General features: G+C 42.8%; 1 protein-coding gene across 23 annotated transcripts in view; it reads left to right on the top strand.

The window, feature by feature from the left end:
- Ltbp1 (latent transforming growth factor beta binding protein 1) overlaps window positions 1-16,085 on the top strand; it is a 395,618-nt gene that overhangs the window by 170,287 nt on the left and 209,246 nt on the right. For 6 of the 23 annotated variants that reach the window (XM_087554457.1, XM_087554454.1, XM_087554455.1 and 3 more), the window contains 1 exon segment: window positions 9,996-10,163. The exons of 5 other annotated variants lie outside the window; for them this stretch is intronic. In XM_087554457.1, the coding sequence (XP_087410583.1) occupies window positions 9,996-10,163 (168 nt within the window). 23 annotated transcript variants of the gene reach the window in all.

Genomic DNA, 16,085 nt, shown 5'->3' with positions numbered 1-16,085 from the left:
GGAATTTGTTGCTTGGTAAATGCATAACCCAGTAGCTGTCTGTCTGTTTAGTCAGCCTTTCTCCTCCACGTACAAGCAAGCAGACGCTATTTCTGGGAATGGTGAGTGACAGAGCAATGGCAAATGTCTGCACTCACTTGCTTTCTGAAAAACAACAAATGTGGAGATAAATAAAACCTAATTCCATTCCAAAATTAAGGGACAGAAAATCTGAGTCACACAAGATATATCCAAGCACTATTTCCTGCAGATCGGCCAGATGGTGTGGGTATAGGCAGGTGAGTGCCGAATTCTCTTCCTTGCTCTTCACAGCGAGGACGCCATCTTGTGAGCTCCCCTTCTGCCTCCTCTGTACCCAAGGCTACGCCCTGGTGTCTGAAGTGTCTGCTTCAGCTATCAGCCTGGAATCCTTGAGGGAGGTAGAGATTTTTCACATATGAAAAAAAAATGACATCAGCGTTTTCCCCCTTGGGAGACCAGCTAATAAAGCAACATCCTGAACAAGAATGCCTCTTACTGCCTGCTTGCCCCTCAAAAAGCAAGCAAACAAGTAAAAGAAAACAAAACAAATCACATCTCTGAGTAAACTACTAACTCTCCCTGAATGTTTTAGATCGTGGTTATCAATTGCTTCCTCCATCCAGCTTGAGAAAATGGGTCCAGTGAACTCCCTTTCTTCTTGTTCTCATTCTCCCTCTCTCTTTTCTCTTCTTTTAACTCTACTTCTCTGCCTCTTCCTCCTCCTCATTCTTCAACTCCATTTCTTCTTGTTCTCATTCTTCCTCTCCTCTCTTCCTCTTCCTTCTTCTGCCTCCTCTTTCCCCCTCTCCTTCTTCCTTTTTCTTCTTCCTCCTCCTCCTCCTTTTAGCAGAATCAGGACCTTTCTTCTTTCAAAGATATTTTTCTTTAGGTCTTGAGTTACAACAATCCATATGCTATTGTCTGTTATGGATGGAACGCACTGAATATGTCCTGGGAAGCATTCAGAATTAGGGGTGGAGTGGGGTCTTCCAAATGTATTCTGGACAGATGAATTCTGGAGGAAGTGTCAGAATGAACACCATAGAACCACTAGCCATGGTCACAGAAACATAGGAACAGGGTATGTGCCCTGTCTCCGTTTCTATTTAGTGGGGGCTGGATTGGGTATCAGCAAGTGCAGTCGTGTCTGCCCCTGCACTACAGTCTAGAATTTCTCCTGAACCTTACTGGGTGTTCTTTGTCCCTAAACTGAAGAAGTATGTCTGGGTCATTGGCTTTCTTCAGGGTTTATAAGGTTAAAGAAAACTATTTTATAAAAAAAGCTCAGAGAATGAAAATGTCAAAAAGTCATTACTGTGTTTTGCTAGTTCGTTTTATGACAGACAGTGTTTTCTTTCTTGAAACACTGGGCCAGCTCCTGCTGGTTGAGTAAACTATTTGTTGGGTAATAGTCTTCTGACTATAAAATATATTATATCTTCAGAAATACCGGATTTTATTCAAGGGATGGAAATAGGATTTTTTTCTTCTATTTATAAAGAAGAAAATGATATTAAAGATGGGAAAAATAGAAGAAGGACAACATAAGATCAAAGGAATGCTAAATTCTCAAGATGTGGTCTTTTTAAATGTATGACATTCTCAAGAAATTGTATTAAGTATTTAAAAACTATATTTTTTAAAAGGGTCCATCACAGCAGGAGAGGCAGGTAAGGCAGAATTAATAATAATTTGAGGGGAAAACAGAGTTGTTGATTTTTGTTGTTATTGATTTGTTTTTAATGGTGGAGTATATATTCATATGTATGTGGGCATGCATATGTTCATGTTTGGCTGCAAGTGTATGAAGATCTGCGGTTGGTTTTGGGTGTTTTTCTTGATAGCATGCTTTATTTTTTGAGGCAGAGCCTCTCTCTCCATCTGCCTGGAGTTTGTAGATTCTGGCTTCTCTAGCTCATCCATTTACCTTGAGGGTTCCTTGTCTGTCCCTCACAAGTGCTGGGATTACAGGTGGGCTAAAATGCTCACCTGGATTTTACTTGGGTTCTGGGGATCCAAGCACAAGTCCTTGCTCTTCTTGCCCCACAAGTACTTTACAAGCTGAGCCCTCTCTTTTAGTTCTCCATTCAAAGTAAAACACAGATTGAATGCATGATGTGGCAAACTAGACCTGAAATACATGGAACTAGGGGATGAAGCCTTGTGTCTTCATGGAGGTTCTTTTGGCTAGGTTGTCTCTCTGAACTTAGAACCAAAGTGTCTTTGTCTTTTGGGGTGAATATTGTTACTACTTCCCTAAGAGTTATTACATCCACACAATGATGTGCTAACAGTGAATGAATCCTTAGAAAGTCAGAAACACATGAAAACCAAATGCCTTGAGAAACCCCAGATTTTATCTTTGAAATAAAAGGAGTCTTCTGTCATAGATTATTTTGCATAATATGTTGTGAAATTTTGGTAACAAAATTGTTTTTCTTTTGAAAATGTGCTGAGAAATTCTATTTCCTGTTATTTAGTTCATTATTTCTTTTGGTTTTATTTAATTTAAAATTTTTTACTTAAAAAAGTCATTACCTATTTTAGTAATGTTTTAATGATTTAAGGGAAAAGTTATCAATAACTGCAGAATTTGCAAGCCATAATGGTTTCTGTTTTCTCTTGCTCTAACATGCTAGTAACTGAAATACCTTTCTAGACAAGTATGTGTGTGTGTGTGTGTGTGTGTGTGTCCATGTGTATCTATAGAGACACATACATTTATGTGTGCACATATGCATTTAGAATGCTTCTTCTCATATGATAAGAATAAACACATATGTATAAGATTAAGGTAATATAGGCTACTGTTACATGTTACTCCACAGAAATCCAAAGATGGTGTTTATGTCCATGAAACAGCACAATCTATGAATTTTGTATAAGGAAGAGAAGGGTATAGAGGCTGAACTCTGGGGCTGTCCCATAGACTGAACCAATAGAACTCAAATGAGGAATATGCATCATGTGGTATTATAGTGTTTCATAAATGGTAGACATTGGAACAAGGGAGACCAGGGGATTTGGTTTTGGATTTGGCAATGTGGAGTCCACTGGCAACATTCTCAAAGGTATGTACAGTTAAGTATTAACAAAAAAGCCTGGTTGATTTCAGCAAACTGAAGAGGAAATGGTCAGAGAGTCAGGAGATAGCTTTTGTAGGTGAGGGGGCTTGGTAAAAAACTGATACCATGACCACTAGGTGATGCAGCTAATATAAATAAATAAGAGAGATCAGAGAGAAGAAGAAGACCGAACATGGCCAGCACACAGGACATGGCCAGGCCTGAATCAGAGCAGGACAGAATAGTGGAGACAAAGAGATAGCAAGAGAGAGGGAATAGAATAGGGCTGGGGGATAAGAAAGAGTAAGATAAGATAGAGTGAGTTCAGAGAGAATAGTCCTGTTATAAGAAGGACTAGGAGCTGGGGGAAGGGATAGGATGCTAGCATGGACTTACCACTGGTACCTGTGAGACCGAGGGAGCCTGTAGGCCAGCATGGACTTCAACATGCCGATAGGCACCATAGTAGCCATTTGTCCATTTGTCTGCCAGAGGTAAGAGGATTGACTCTTTTTGGCAGATGGAACCAGTCTCTCAAGTTTCTGAGCAATACTGGTTTCTATCTAATTGCCAGAAATCCTGTAGTCCAGTTTGAACTGGATCAAGATTTAATATTGTACTAAGTCAGCAGTCCTGATGTTTTAAGAAGGAATGGGGAACCCTTTGGACCTGGTAGCTTTGTATTAAGGAGGTTAGAGAAATGGAACATTGTCTGGAATAGAGTGGAGGAGAATAGAATAGAATTACATGAGAACAATGCAGTATGATTGCTTGCTAATGAGGATGAAAGGGAGTGTATGTGGAATCTCCGAGAAGGCCAGAGTGGACAGAGTCTGGTGTCCAGTGGAAGAATTGACCTTGGGTGGGCTAACATTCTTTATCCACAGAAAGGCAGGGAAACTTAGCCAGAGGTCACCTAATGAGTATGTGTCCTTAGATTCTCTCTTCTCAGTGAGAGGGTAAGCGAGGTCATAATGAGAGCATGGGATTGGTAGAGTCTGCACATCTCAAAAAGGCATTTGGAGGGGCTCATTTACATTTATGTTTTAAAACACCATATGTATTTGACTCCTGCTGTGTGTGTGTGAAAGAGAGAGAATGTGTGTAAGTGTGTGTATGAGTGTGTGTGTATGTGTGTGTGTGAGAGAGAGAGAGAGACAGAGACAGAGAGACAGAGAGAGACAGGGACAGAGACAGACAGAGAGACAGAGAGACAGAGAGAGAGCACTTGCAGAGGACAAAGGTCACTATCAGGAATCATCAAACATATTTTTTGAAATAGGATCTCTCACTGGAGTTGTGAGCTAGGCCATTTGGTTAGGCTAGCCAGCCAGTGAGTCCAAGAGATCCACCTGTCTCCATCACTCCAGCTTTGAGAATACAAGATCAAAGGTACACATCCTCTTTCACAGTCTTTTCTCTCTTTAATGTGGGTTCTCAGACCCTTATGTTTCCTTAGAAAGCTCTCTGTCAGCAGAGCCATTCCTCAAACCCCTCACTTCTGCCTTTTGATAAGCAGTATCCTCAGGCCAGACACAGGAATTTATTATTTTGCTGAATATAATTTTCTACTTCTCTCTCTGTTCTTCCATAAGGCAATTTTCATAACTGTGTTTAAATAGAAGGAAAATATTATTTATGTATGTGCATTCCAGAGAAATATATAACCAGTATGCTGTTCCCTCCAGTGATTATTAAGGGAGAACTGGGAAGGGAGAGAAGGATCAACAGTCATTGGAGTTTAGTCACCTGTGTGACAAGGAGGACCTGCACAAACTCAGAGGAGAAATCTCATAGGATATTCCTTCTTGGAAGATTGTCCAGTCCTAGGCATTACCCTATGACGTAGTAGATTTGATGTCAATTGCTCCTTTCCACTTTATTTGAAGAACACAGAACACTCTCTGAACATTCTCTTAATAATCTAGAAGGAGTTAAATCTGGAGCTGGACGGTAAAGCCCTATTGGGCTAAAGAGTCTCAGATACTCTTAATATTTGTCTTCTAACGAATTCTTGACCTTGGGACACGTGATGGACTGCAAGTGGGTGCATGACCTGTTGGCTCTCTCTCTCTCTTGCTGAGCTGGGAGGATGTGTTCACTATGTTGACTGAGCCTGAGTGTCTCTTCAGATGGGCCTCAGTTAATGGCAGTGTGATGGAGTTTCATCTGAGAGGCTGCCTCTGATGAACGTTGCCTGTACACGCTATTCCTGTTGTTTAAGTTGGGCGATGGCTGACATGCTGGTGCAGCATTCTGGGTGAATGCTAAGGGGGCTTATTTGTTCATGACATCTGAAGTAAGGCTTAAACTTATTATATTTATTTCTCTGGCTGCCCTGGATTTTGGTCACATCTTGGTCCAATGATTGAAAGATGGTAACTGTACTCATTTTCTAGGCTGAAGTCTATTTGTCGGAAATGATTCCCATAGTTTTGAATTTTCTCTTCGGGTAGCAATTGTGCAGCACAAATGAAAACTCCCCCTCCCTCTTTTTAAATATAAGTCTTGGGAGGGTATCAGCTTTACTTCCGTGGCACTTGCCGTTCACTCTGGATGTCTGTGGTTTGAGCCAGCCGTCAGTGCTTCTTCTTGGAGGTATAAGTTCACGCAGGGTCTGGCAGAAGTTGTAGACAGGATGTTGACTCTTGAGCGTCTTTGACTGACTGACTTGGAGGCCTGGCAGAGGTGCTGCATGCTTCCAGGCAATCTCAACACGTTTAGCCAAGGCCCCTAAAATTCAAGGTCTTAAAGTGCTTGCTTAAGATTTCTGGGGCTGATTTACCTACAAGGATCTTTTAAAATTACACTCGCTTTCTCTCAGAACAAGGGCAAAAGCTGTCTGTCCGGTGAGCTTCGTGCTAACTCCCAAATGGTCTCCTTTTTGCTTCTCAGATTTATTACTTCTCATCAGCTAGAAGGTGCTTTCCACCAGGGTCTTTAACCTCTGTTAGCCTTATTCTCTGATTATGAAGCAGGGCTTTAGACAGAAAAGACCTTCAGCAACCTGATTCCTGGTCCTGTGATGGGCTCCTCATGTTAGGACAGTTCTGAGTCACTTTACTTATTTAACATTTTCTGGCAACCATATACAAGACACAAGAGCCCCTCAGTAACAGTTGAGTCATGAGCATGTCTCCTATAGCTCAGTGGCTTTTGGAGGACAGCTCACATCCATGGTTAGTGACATCAGAGTAGACTCTTGGATGGTGACTAGTATAGGCTTTTACTCCTCACATCTGAGGAAGTTGAAGCTCTCACTGGTAGACCACAGTTTTGTGTACTTGAAATGTACAGTCCTCCCTTAGGAAGGTAGAAATTGTTTAGTGTACTCACTGCTTATTGAGACCCTGATAGGAATCTGAATAACTGGTTAGTGTTAATTTTTTTTCTTTCTGATACTGATTTTGGACAGTTTGGCCAGTCATTATGAAGAATCATTATGAAGAATTAAATGTATTGTGACAAGACCAAAAGGACCCACCGAGAATACCGGTATCTATTTTAGAATTAGATTCTAGCAGAAAGCTTATAAAACACAAGGGGAAGTATGAAAAGGCATGTATCTTCTGCTTCTTAGACAATATGAGTGTTGATACACACACACACACACACACACACACACACACACACACACACACACACACGCACGTAAAGAAATATGTTTTTTAAAACAATAGGCTGGGAGAATCTCAAGTGCCACTGGAGTGACTACTGCTGCTCTGAGGTGAGGCACGACTCATGGTTGACTGCTTGTTTTCTTTGGATGTCTCAGTTCATATAAGCAAGCATAATTTAAGGGACTGGGCATTCGTATGGCATTTGCTGGTGTTACAAGTGAATGCCAGAGAGGACAGAATAGTTGGTACATTTCATTATTTCATTTCATTATTGCACCATGAGCCAGAAGAAATACAAGTTTATATTCTTCTGAAGAGAGATGTTGTTGCCTGTCCGTGCTTACATCCCTCCCCCCAATGTCAGCTTGTGCTTATGCACACAGCGTCCTCAAGATATTTGTAAGTGAGGTCTGACAACATTGAGCCCAAGATGACCTCTTTATGCTACTGTTTGAAAAATGGGAAGCATTCGGTTCAGCCGCTGACAGTATGATTTTAAATTTCTAGGGTAGATGGCCAGATAATTGGAAATATTCACATATGTATTTAAAAGTCGAGGGCAGCAAACTGTTTCTTTAAATAAAGTTTTACTGGAACACGGCCACACTCACCACTTGTGTGCTGCTCTTAAAAACTCTCGTGTGTCTGTATCTTCGTGTGAGGGGAGGGGAGGGGTTGCTCTGAAGGATGGAGAGAAGCATCAGATGCCTTGGAAGCTAGAGTTGGAGGTGTTCGTGGGCTGCCCAACACAGGTACTTGGATCCAAACTGCTGTCCTCAGGATAGGGCAGCAAGCGCTGAGTTATCTTTTCCCAGCCCTCTAAAGTGCTCAGTACAGGTGCATATGGGCTATGTCAGCAGAGCCAAATGGTTCTGAGAGTGTCCTTAGGCCTGCATTTCTAAATTAGTTACTGCCTAGACTGTGAGCCTCTGCTCTAACTTCTGACAGCCACCGCTTATGCAACACCATTTTTGAAGGATGCTGGAAGCCCTGTTTGCAAGTAAGATATCTATTAAACTAACCCCTTCCCTCCCCCCTCCTACCCCCTCCCTCCCTCTCTCCCCCCCACTCCCTCTCTCTTCTTCCTTTCTTTAATTCTTTTCTCCCCTTTTCTTAAGGTAGGGATTGGCTATGTAGTCCTAGTTAGCCTTGCCTTCACTGGGTTAAAACAAGCTGGCCTTGAACTCACAGCAACCTTTCAGCCTGTTTCCCAAGTTCTAAGATTATAGGCATGTATCTTCATACCTGGCTTAAATAATATGTCTTGACCTCCAGTGTTAGGAACTCTAGGGAAGGAAAAACCTCCTGGGAAAATCATTTGAAAAGGACGTGGGGCTTTTTTTTTCCTTCCGAGAAATTGCAGGAAGGAGGCTGACCCAGCTGATTGATGGCTTTAAACTCCTTCAGCTTCATTCTTTCAATGACCTGGCAGTTTGCTTGGAGCCTCTGAAGGGCTGTCACGAGGGAGAGGTGTTGGATTGTGAGACAGGGAGACCTGTGTTTGGACTCATGAGTTGCTTCAAGAACACATTTTGGTTTAGAAATCACTCTGTGCCTATGGCAGGATTGGTCATGATGAGCATCCTGTTATGAGACTCGGTCACGTAAAGCCCGGAGCACTATTTGGTGCTTGTAATCTGATCGATCAGTGCATGAGTGATGACTGTGTAGAAAAGCCTCTGAGGCCCCACTCCAACTTTGTAATCGTAATGGCTTCTCTGGTTAAAATTTGGTTTCTAAACTGAGGTTTAAGCCACACTTTAATTCGTTGTGAGTCTTTAGAGGCATCCTGGATGATTTTATGAAAATACAATTCTTGTCAGGCTAAAGAAGTCAGGCATGGGGGGAGTGGAGATTGGATAGGCTGACTAAGCGCTGGTCCCCTCTGGAAGTTCCACACAGACTGGCAAGGTAAAGACACTGTTTCTCAGAAGACTTAAAATTGGCACTGACACTGTCATCAGTGCCAGCCTCCCGACTTAATGCTTTGGGGCTGGGAAAGAGGAGGGACCTGAATGAAGAAGATATATCACACACAGAGAAGTCAAAACGGGGCGATAATCTGCTGCAACATAGATGGAGATCAAGCATAGAAGAGCAGATGTGCTGAGCTCACGTTGCCCCAGTATAATCGGGCTGTGTTATCAAAAGCAGCCCTAGATAATGGGTGTGGCTGTGTTCCAATAAAACTTTATTGACAGAAACCAAGTGGTGGGTCTGTCAGGTTTGGCCTGTGAGCTATAGTTGGCTGGTCCCACATGGGGACTTTGGAAGTTATGACTGGCTAGAAAATACCAGTTTCAGTTCTTTCATGTTTTAGAGCAATGGTGAAACCGAATGCAAAACGTCTCATGAGAACTGAGCCAGCATTCAAAGCCACTGTGTACTTTTGGCTCAGTGACCGATTGTACGATACGGTGCTACCTCAGCTGGCCTATCAGGTTATAGCACCAGGCTTTTAATAAAAGTACCTTGTGAATGGCAGAATTCCTTCTTCAGGTGGCCTGTGTACAGGGATGGTGAGAACTTGGGCTCTTTTTAGAGAGGCGAACTGCTCTCCTCACGACTGCCCCTAACTTTCTCTCTGATAAGCCCCGTGCAGGGGAAAACAAAATACAGGTTTTAGGAACTCGTATGTACCAATGGTGCCCCTGACGTGTGAGAAAGAAATGGGCTCCCACAGCTGCGTCATACATAGGATGCGATCACTTCAGCCGGGAGTGCCAGGAGATTTGAGACAGATGTTTTCAGACATGCCGCATGCCTGACACATTTCCAGGGGTCGGGCTGCAAATAGCGACTTACCAAGTGGAGAAACGGGGAAGTGTGCACGTCGAGGACACAGGCGCTCATTCACCATTAGGTGCGGGGTGGGGGGCAGCCCCCTTTGCATCACATCTGCCTGTCGGGGTTGGCTCTTTAATCTGCCTTGCCCTGGACGCTGCTCGTTGTCTGCTCGTGAATAAAGTGCAAACTTGTGGTTAGTAATCCCACTCCAGTGACTCGACTTCAAATGTGGTTTTGGAGTGCATCCCGGAGTTCTGTTTGTTAAGCTTCCTACTCCTGTTTCAGAGACACCACTGGACAGAGAGCAGCGAGCAGAGCAGGCTTCCCTCTGCCTGAAACCTGTCCGGCTGTGGGCTCTCTTTCCCCTCTCGTGCCCGTTTCTTTTTTCCTTTTTTTTTTTTTTTTTTTTTTTTGGTTGAAAAAAATTTTTTTTTCCAAGGCAAGTTCATGGATACTAAGCTGATATGTTTGTTATTCTTTTTCTGTCTGCCTCTGCTCCTAGTGAGTAACCACACTGGTCGCATCAAGGTGGTCTTTACTCCGAGCATCTGTAAAGTGACCTGCACCAAGGGCAACTGTCACAACAGCTGCCAGAAGGGGAATACCACCACTCTCATTAGTGAGAACGGCCATGCAGCCGACACCCTGACAGCCACGAACTTCCGAGTGGGTGAGTTCCTCCGTGGTCCCTAACTGCCCCTGCCTCCGCTGGTTTTATGAGAGTAGAACACTCGGCTACCCTCCCATTCAATTGTCTCCCTCTGTTTGAACTTCTATCTCTGAAGGGGAATGTGCTCTCTTGACGAGGAATTTTAAGCTGCTTTACTGAAATGGCTTTTTTTTTTTTCAGCCTGACTTTTGGCTTCTCGGGGAGATGGCAACTAGCATATTCTCCCCTTCTGACTTAGCATCTCCACAGCTGTGTGGTGATGGGAGGGTACAGGGGAGGCCGGAGGAGAGCGAGTGTCTAAGTGAGAGCCGGATGTCTGCCGTGCACTGCTTTGTTCCAGATTTTTGTGACCTTATCAATAAATTGGATTTGCATTAGGTTTGATCCCTATAACCTGGAAAGCTTTAATGAAATTCAAAAATTTTCCTTCATAAATAATGATGCTCCCAAGTTTTTATTTTTCTCTAAAAACAATCAAAATCGGGACTTTGGTTTAGGAAGGACGTAGACTTGTTTCTCCTGCCACAGGTCTGTTCTGTACCATGAGGCAGAATTATAGATTGATGTGTAAGATGAGTTTGCACAAGAGAGACTAGTGGATTGCTGTCAGCCCACAGAAACTTTAAATATAAACTAGTAGTTACTGACTGCATAAATGGGATTTTTTCCTCTTTTAAGATTCTGTTTCTTTTCTGCATTTTTGTAAGCGGAGAAAGCATTGCGGTCTCCTGAAAGCTGTCCTGGTGCCATACCATCATGCAATACAGTATTTTTGTCACTCAGAAAAAAGGCCTTTTATTATTTTTTGACCAATTATGGCTTGCCATGTGTACTCAAATAATCCAGACACCCGTGTTACTTTCTGAGTTACTCACAAGAATAACCGAAATGTCAGACAGATAATAACACTGGCTAGATCTGGTCTTTTTATGGAATATTGCTGTTTAGTCTTGGGAGTGTGCGTGTCTGAGGGGTACAAGAGAGGGATGCTATTTCCAACCGATTTTCATCAAGACAAAAAGCGAAGGGCAGCCTGAAGCCCTTACTGGTGCTTTGGTTAGTCTGTTACAGCGTGGAAACGAGGCTGAAATGGTGTTAATGATCATTTGTATTTGGGGGAAAAAAAGTATGTGCCTATGACTGAGCCAGGTACTGCCATTTTCCTGGCTGAGCCTGGTGTCCTTGGGAAAGGTTTCAGGAGGATTTAGCTGTTAGATGCCGAGAGGCACACAGTGCTTAGCAGCCCAGGGACGTGAGTTGAAGTGAGGATCAGACAGCCGCACAGGAGTCTTCATTCTGTTGCTGTCCAGGGAGTCCGCAGGGCATGCCGTTTAGGATTTGGGGGACTCAGTTCTTCTCATCCCCAAAGTTCAGTGGAATTATATGTAGTGACTCCTAAAACTTACCTTTGAAATATTCCACAGTGAGGTGTATTATTTATTCGTCTACTTATTTATTTGTTTGTCACAATGGGGATTCAATGTGTAGTCTTGTGTATCCTCGGCAAATGCTCTACTATTGATTTAAATTCTCAGTTGTCTTATGCCTCTTAAAATCGGCAATAAATAGTATTGTTTTCTGGCCTTCCTTCCTTCCTTCCTTCCTTCCTTCCTTCCTTCCTTCCTTCCTTGCTTTCTTTCTTTCTTTTTAAAAACAAGGAGAGGAAGGGAGAGGGCAATTCCTGACAGGAGATACTTTGGTGGTTTTTTTCTCATTTCACTTTTTGAGGCTCGAGTCCTTCCATCCTGCTTCCCCTCCATTGTCGTCAGCGTTGTCTGATCCCCCTGGCTTTTAGGGTGACTGTTTACAATAGCAATGATGAGGTAATTGAATGGGTAGTCACTTTTTTCCCTGGCTTGCAGTGTATTCATTTTGAAACTAAATATTTGAAGGCATTGAGAAACAGAGGAAGTCTGCTTGTTAACGCATGCTGCACACTCTCCTTCTTGGCAGTTGCCCAGTTGTTCAGAGGCAGATCGCACACAGCCCATTCAGAAGGCAGCGTACGGCACAGTCACTCACACAGTAACTTGCAAAAGCAGTTCAGAAGCGGACCTCAGCCCTCCGCAAAAGGATTGACGTTGCCTTTTAACTTTTCAGAAGTTTAAGCACAATTTAAAAAATTTAAAAACTCTATTTGCAGTGAGCACTTTCTCAATGGAAATTATGAGAAATCTTTCATTCCTCTCCAATGTTATTTTATTCTTCTAATTCAGCTCAAATATTGATGGCTCAAAGGACATATTTTGCAATTTATCTTTGCTGAAAAGAGATGACTTAGCAAAGTCTTAAAATGTCCTCCAAAAAACACAGAAAAACTAAAAATAATATTTACATGCTTTGGTCTCTTATGGACTTTGCCATTGTAATGTACCTTTATTATTTATAAAGAGTAGTTTCCTAGTTTGTTTTCTCTCCCTGTGTACTTTTTGTATAAGGCCATACATCTTTTTGACAAATAAGACATATGTATGGAAAAATAGTATAATTTGAAGAAAATTCGTATGCTCATAGATTGCTAACAACTGCCTTTGGCTTGCTATATTTAAAAGTACTAAAGAGGGTTGTCCCAACACATTTTTCTGATGAGTTTCAGCATTCATGGGCGCTGCGGCACTGTCATAGGGCTCCCTTCTGCTGGTGTGTAGGGATGAAGCCACAGACAGTATATAGGAGAGCAGGTGCTGTTTCCCCATGGCAGTTGGTATGCAGAGTTTATCTTAAGCTCAAGTTTGTGGATCCCTGCCCCAAGGAGCCAAAACAATCCAAAGAAAATCACATGAAGTTCGCAGTCAGGATACCTTTAATGAAACGAGAGCCACAGTAGACAAAATTTATAACATTTTCTTGGTGATTTACATTTCTCTGAATGGAGCGGAACAAATCTTACCATCACCCAACTTTTGCAAAAAGGAAGCAGGCTCAGACAGTTAAGTGAGCTGGGCTTAGACACACGAGCCAGCTGTTTCGCTAAAAGTGGAACCATCTCTTCATGTCATGTATACTTATGTCCCTGGAGTCCAACTTCAGGGCATCAGGGGGACGCCTTGGAAAACCTCATGGAACATGTGGGAAGGCTAAAGAGAGAGGTGGTGGGAGATCAGAGAGGGAGGGAGAGGGAGAGTTGATGAATTAACTTAAAGGCTGGAATCTTGACGTCAGTACAGCCATGCTCTGGTTCTCTATGCTCTGTGGTCCCAGGTTACCCCATCCATTCTCAGCAGTCACAATAGACAGTGCAGAGCATTGTTCTGGGGCAGGTCCTGCCTTGGATCCCTTCTTTATTCTTGCTTCCGGGCTGGGCTTCTGTGCTGTACTTAATACGAGCCGAGCTTGCAGATGTGAGAGGCAGCAGGTACTTCTCTACTTCTCCTGTGGTGATTAAACCTGATAACCTCCGCCCATGAGAATGAGGAAGTAGAATTGCTGCTTAATGAGACTTTAAAAGTGAGGCCTCTGGGATGGGGCTATAGTTCAGTGGCAGAATGCTTGCTTAGAGGGCACAAGGTCCCAGCAACACAAAATAAAGCACATAGACAAATGCTAAGGAACAGAGCTAGGCCTCTGGGGAGGTGATTATCAGAACCTGCAGTAGTTCTCTAGCACAAACTCACTGTGTGCAGGGTACTAGGTGGGCGGAGAACAGAAGATTTACACTGAGCACACTGCCTATAAGGCGACATTTCTAACGATGCTGATTTCTTTCCAGCGACAACCATTTAATTTCTGCTTCCCTTTTTCCTTTGTGTCTTTCTTTTGAAAATGAAAACTTATCTAAAGTTGAGTGGATTGGCCCTTTTTATCCAAAGATGTTGGGTCAATGGCTTCTTAACCGTGTGTGTGTGTGTGTGTGTGTGTGTGTGTGTGATGAAAATCAGGTGTTAATGAGTCTGGAGAAAGAGCAGTGGCTGAAGACTCACTGGTGTCGCAGGTAGATGATCATGAAGACTGCCAAACTGCCATTTGATATGACTGATGAAGAGATAGAAAATCAGCAGGAACCACTCGCCATCTGTTTATACTGTGCTATTTCACTGAGTATTTAGAAAGGACCCTTGTCCCGTGGACATCCATTAAGTAACTACAGAAACCCATCATTTAGAAACCATGTTCCCTTCTGTTATTTCATTTAAGAGAACTTAGTAGTAGCAGCTATAGTCTTCAGATGTGAGAAGCAGAGGCATTTGTAGCTTGATTGAAAGTGACTAAGTAGCTTTGCATGCTGTAGTGTTGAAGGACTGCCAGCTATCTCATGTTGCTTCCTCTGACCATGTATTAAGTAATTATGCATAAAGCAGGGTACTAGGTTCTACACAATGAGGTATCTGGCATTGCTTCCTCTGACCCTGTAATTATGCATATAGTAGGGTATTAGGTTTTATATGATGGACAAACCATAAAGCTACTACTCTAGGGAGGAGATGAAGAAGATGCCTATAGAACCCTAGAACAAGGTGGATCATCTGAGCAGGAGTCTGAACAAGAGATGAAGCATTGCTTCCAGCTGGCAGAAGATGTTTGGAGAGAGGAGGTGTGTCCCTCTATGCCTCTCTGTACAGCCTGCTGTGCTGTCTCCCCTCCTCAGTGTATTGTCACAGGGAGTCAGTGGACATTGCCTGTTTATTGACTGACAGGGCAATGAAGCTCTCTCCAAACATTGTAAAGTCTTCTTACATAAAGGAATGAGGGGCAAGGGGAATCGGTGTAGGGAGGAAGACTTTTAGATATGATGTGAAGACAGAAGCGCAGGTGGTTTTGTGGAACTGGAAATAGTTTGACTTAATAAATAAATAAATGATGAGTCTGACAGGGGAGATTGATTGGCTCGAGGCTATGGAGTGCCTTCAACTTTAGTCTTGGGCATTTGAACTTCACTCTCTCACTACACATGAATGAGGCTCTTCAGAAAGGTGATGCCGATACCTGTGAACCATTTTGAACAAGAGAAAAGGCATGCTCACTGTTTCCAAGTAGGAAACCAGTGGTTTTCGAGGGCCACTTTCTAAGTGAATGGCCTCCCCACCGTTCTTTTGTTCACCTCAAGCTCTGTGTTGGAAACTTCCCTACCTCTTTTATAACCCAGTTTCCCATGGAGGAAGATGCCTCTCAGTGAAGTGTTAAATGAATGGGCATAACAGGTCAGGGTGGAGAAACTATATTTTTTTTGAAACTTTGTTTAAATACAGAACCATTCATTCTCTGCCAGTTGAATTGCATTGGTCTCCTGAGGCTTATCCATGAAAATGCCTTGGGGGTCGTTTCTGATTAACTGGAGACTGTATTTTCTTCCCAATAAATTATATGGAGGATACCTTCTGGTTTTAAAGGCGATTGATTACAACAGTAAAAGAAAGTGATTGTCTTTCATCTGGGTAATGTTGAATGCCTAGAACCTTATCAAAGAAATATCTCCAAAATAGATTTATTATTGGCAGAGAATAGTGACACTAAACCTTTACTTTCAGCACTTCAGATGCAGATGCAGATGCAGATGCAGATGCAGAGGCAGATGCAGATGCAGAGGCAGAGGCAGAGGCAGAGGCAGAGGCAGAGGCAGAGGCAGAGGCAGAGGCAGAGCCAGAGCCAGAGCCAGAGCCAGAGCCAGAGCCAGAGCCAGAGCCAGAGCCAGAGCCAGAAGCAGGTGGATCTCTGTGAGTTTGAGGTCAACCTAGTCTACATTGAGAGTTCTATACCATCCAGGGCTACTGTGAGGCCCTGTCTCAAAAACCATCTATCTATCTATCTATCTATCTATCTATCTATCTATCTATCTATCTATCTATCTATCTATCTATCTATCTATCTATCTATAATTATCTTATGTTTTAATAATAAACACCAAAATGTAGACTATTTCCTTCTTCATTTTAAATTATAGGGTACCCTCAAAGGGCTGACATTCAAAACCTTAGTTCATTTAAC

The sequence above is a fragment of the Rattus norvegicus genome, chromosome 6, assembly GCF_021556685.1.
Source record: "Rattus norvegicus strain SHRSP/BbbUtx chromosome 6, alternate assembly SHRSP_T2T, whole genome shotgun sequence".
NCBI classification, from domain to species: domain Eukaryota; kingdom Metazoa; phylum Chordata; class Mammalia; order Rodentia; family Muridae; genus Rattus; species Rattus norvegicus.
This window is presented reverse-complemented; position numbering and strand designations above follow the sequence as displayed.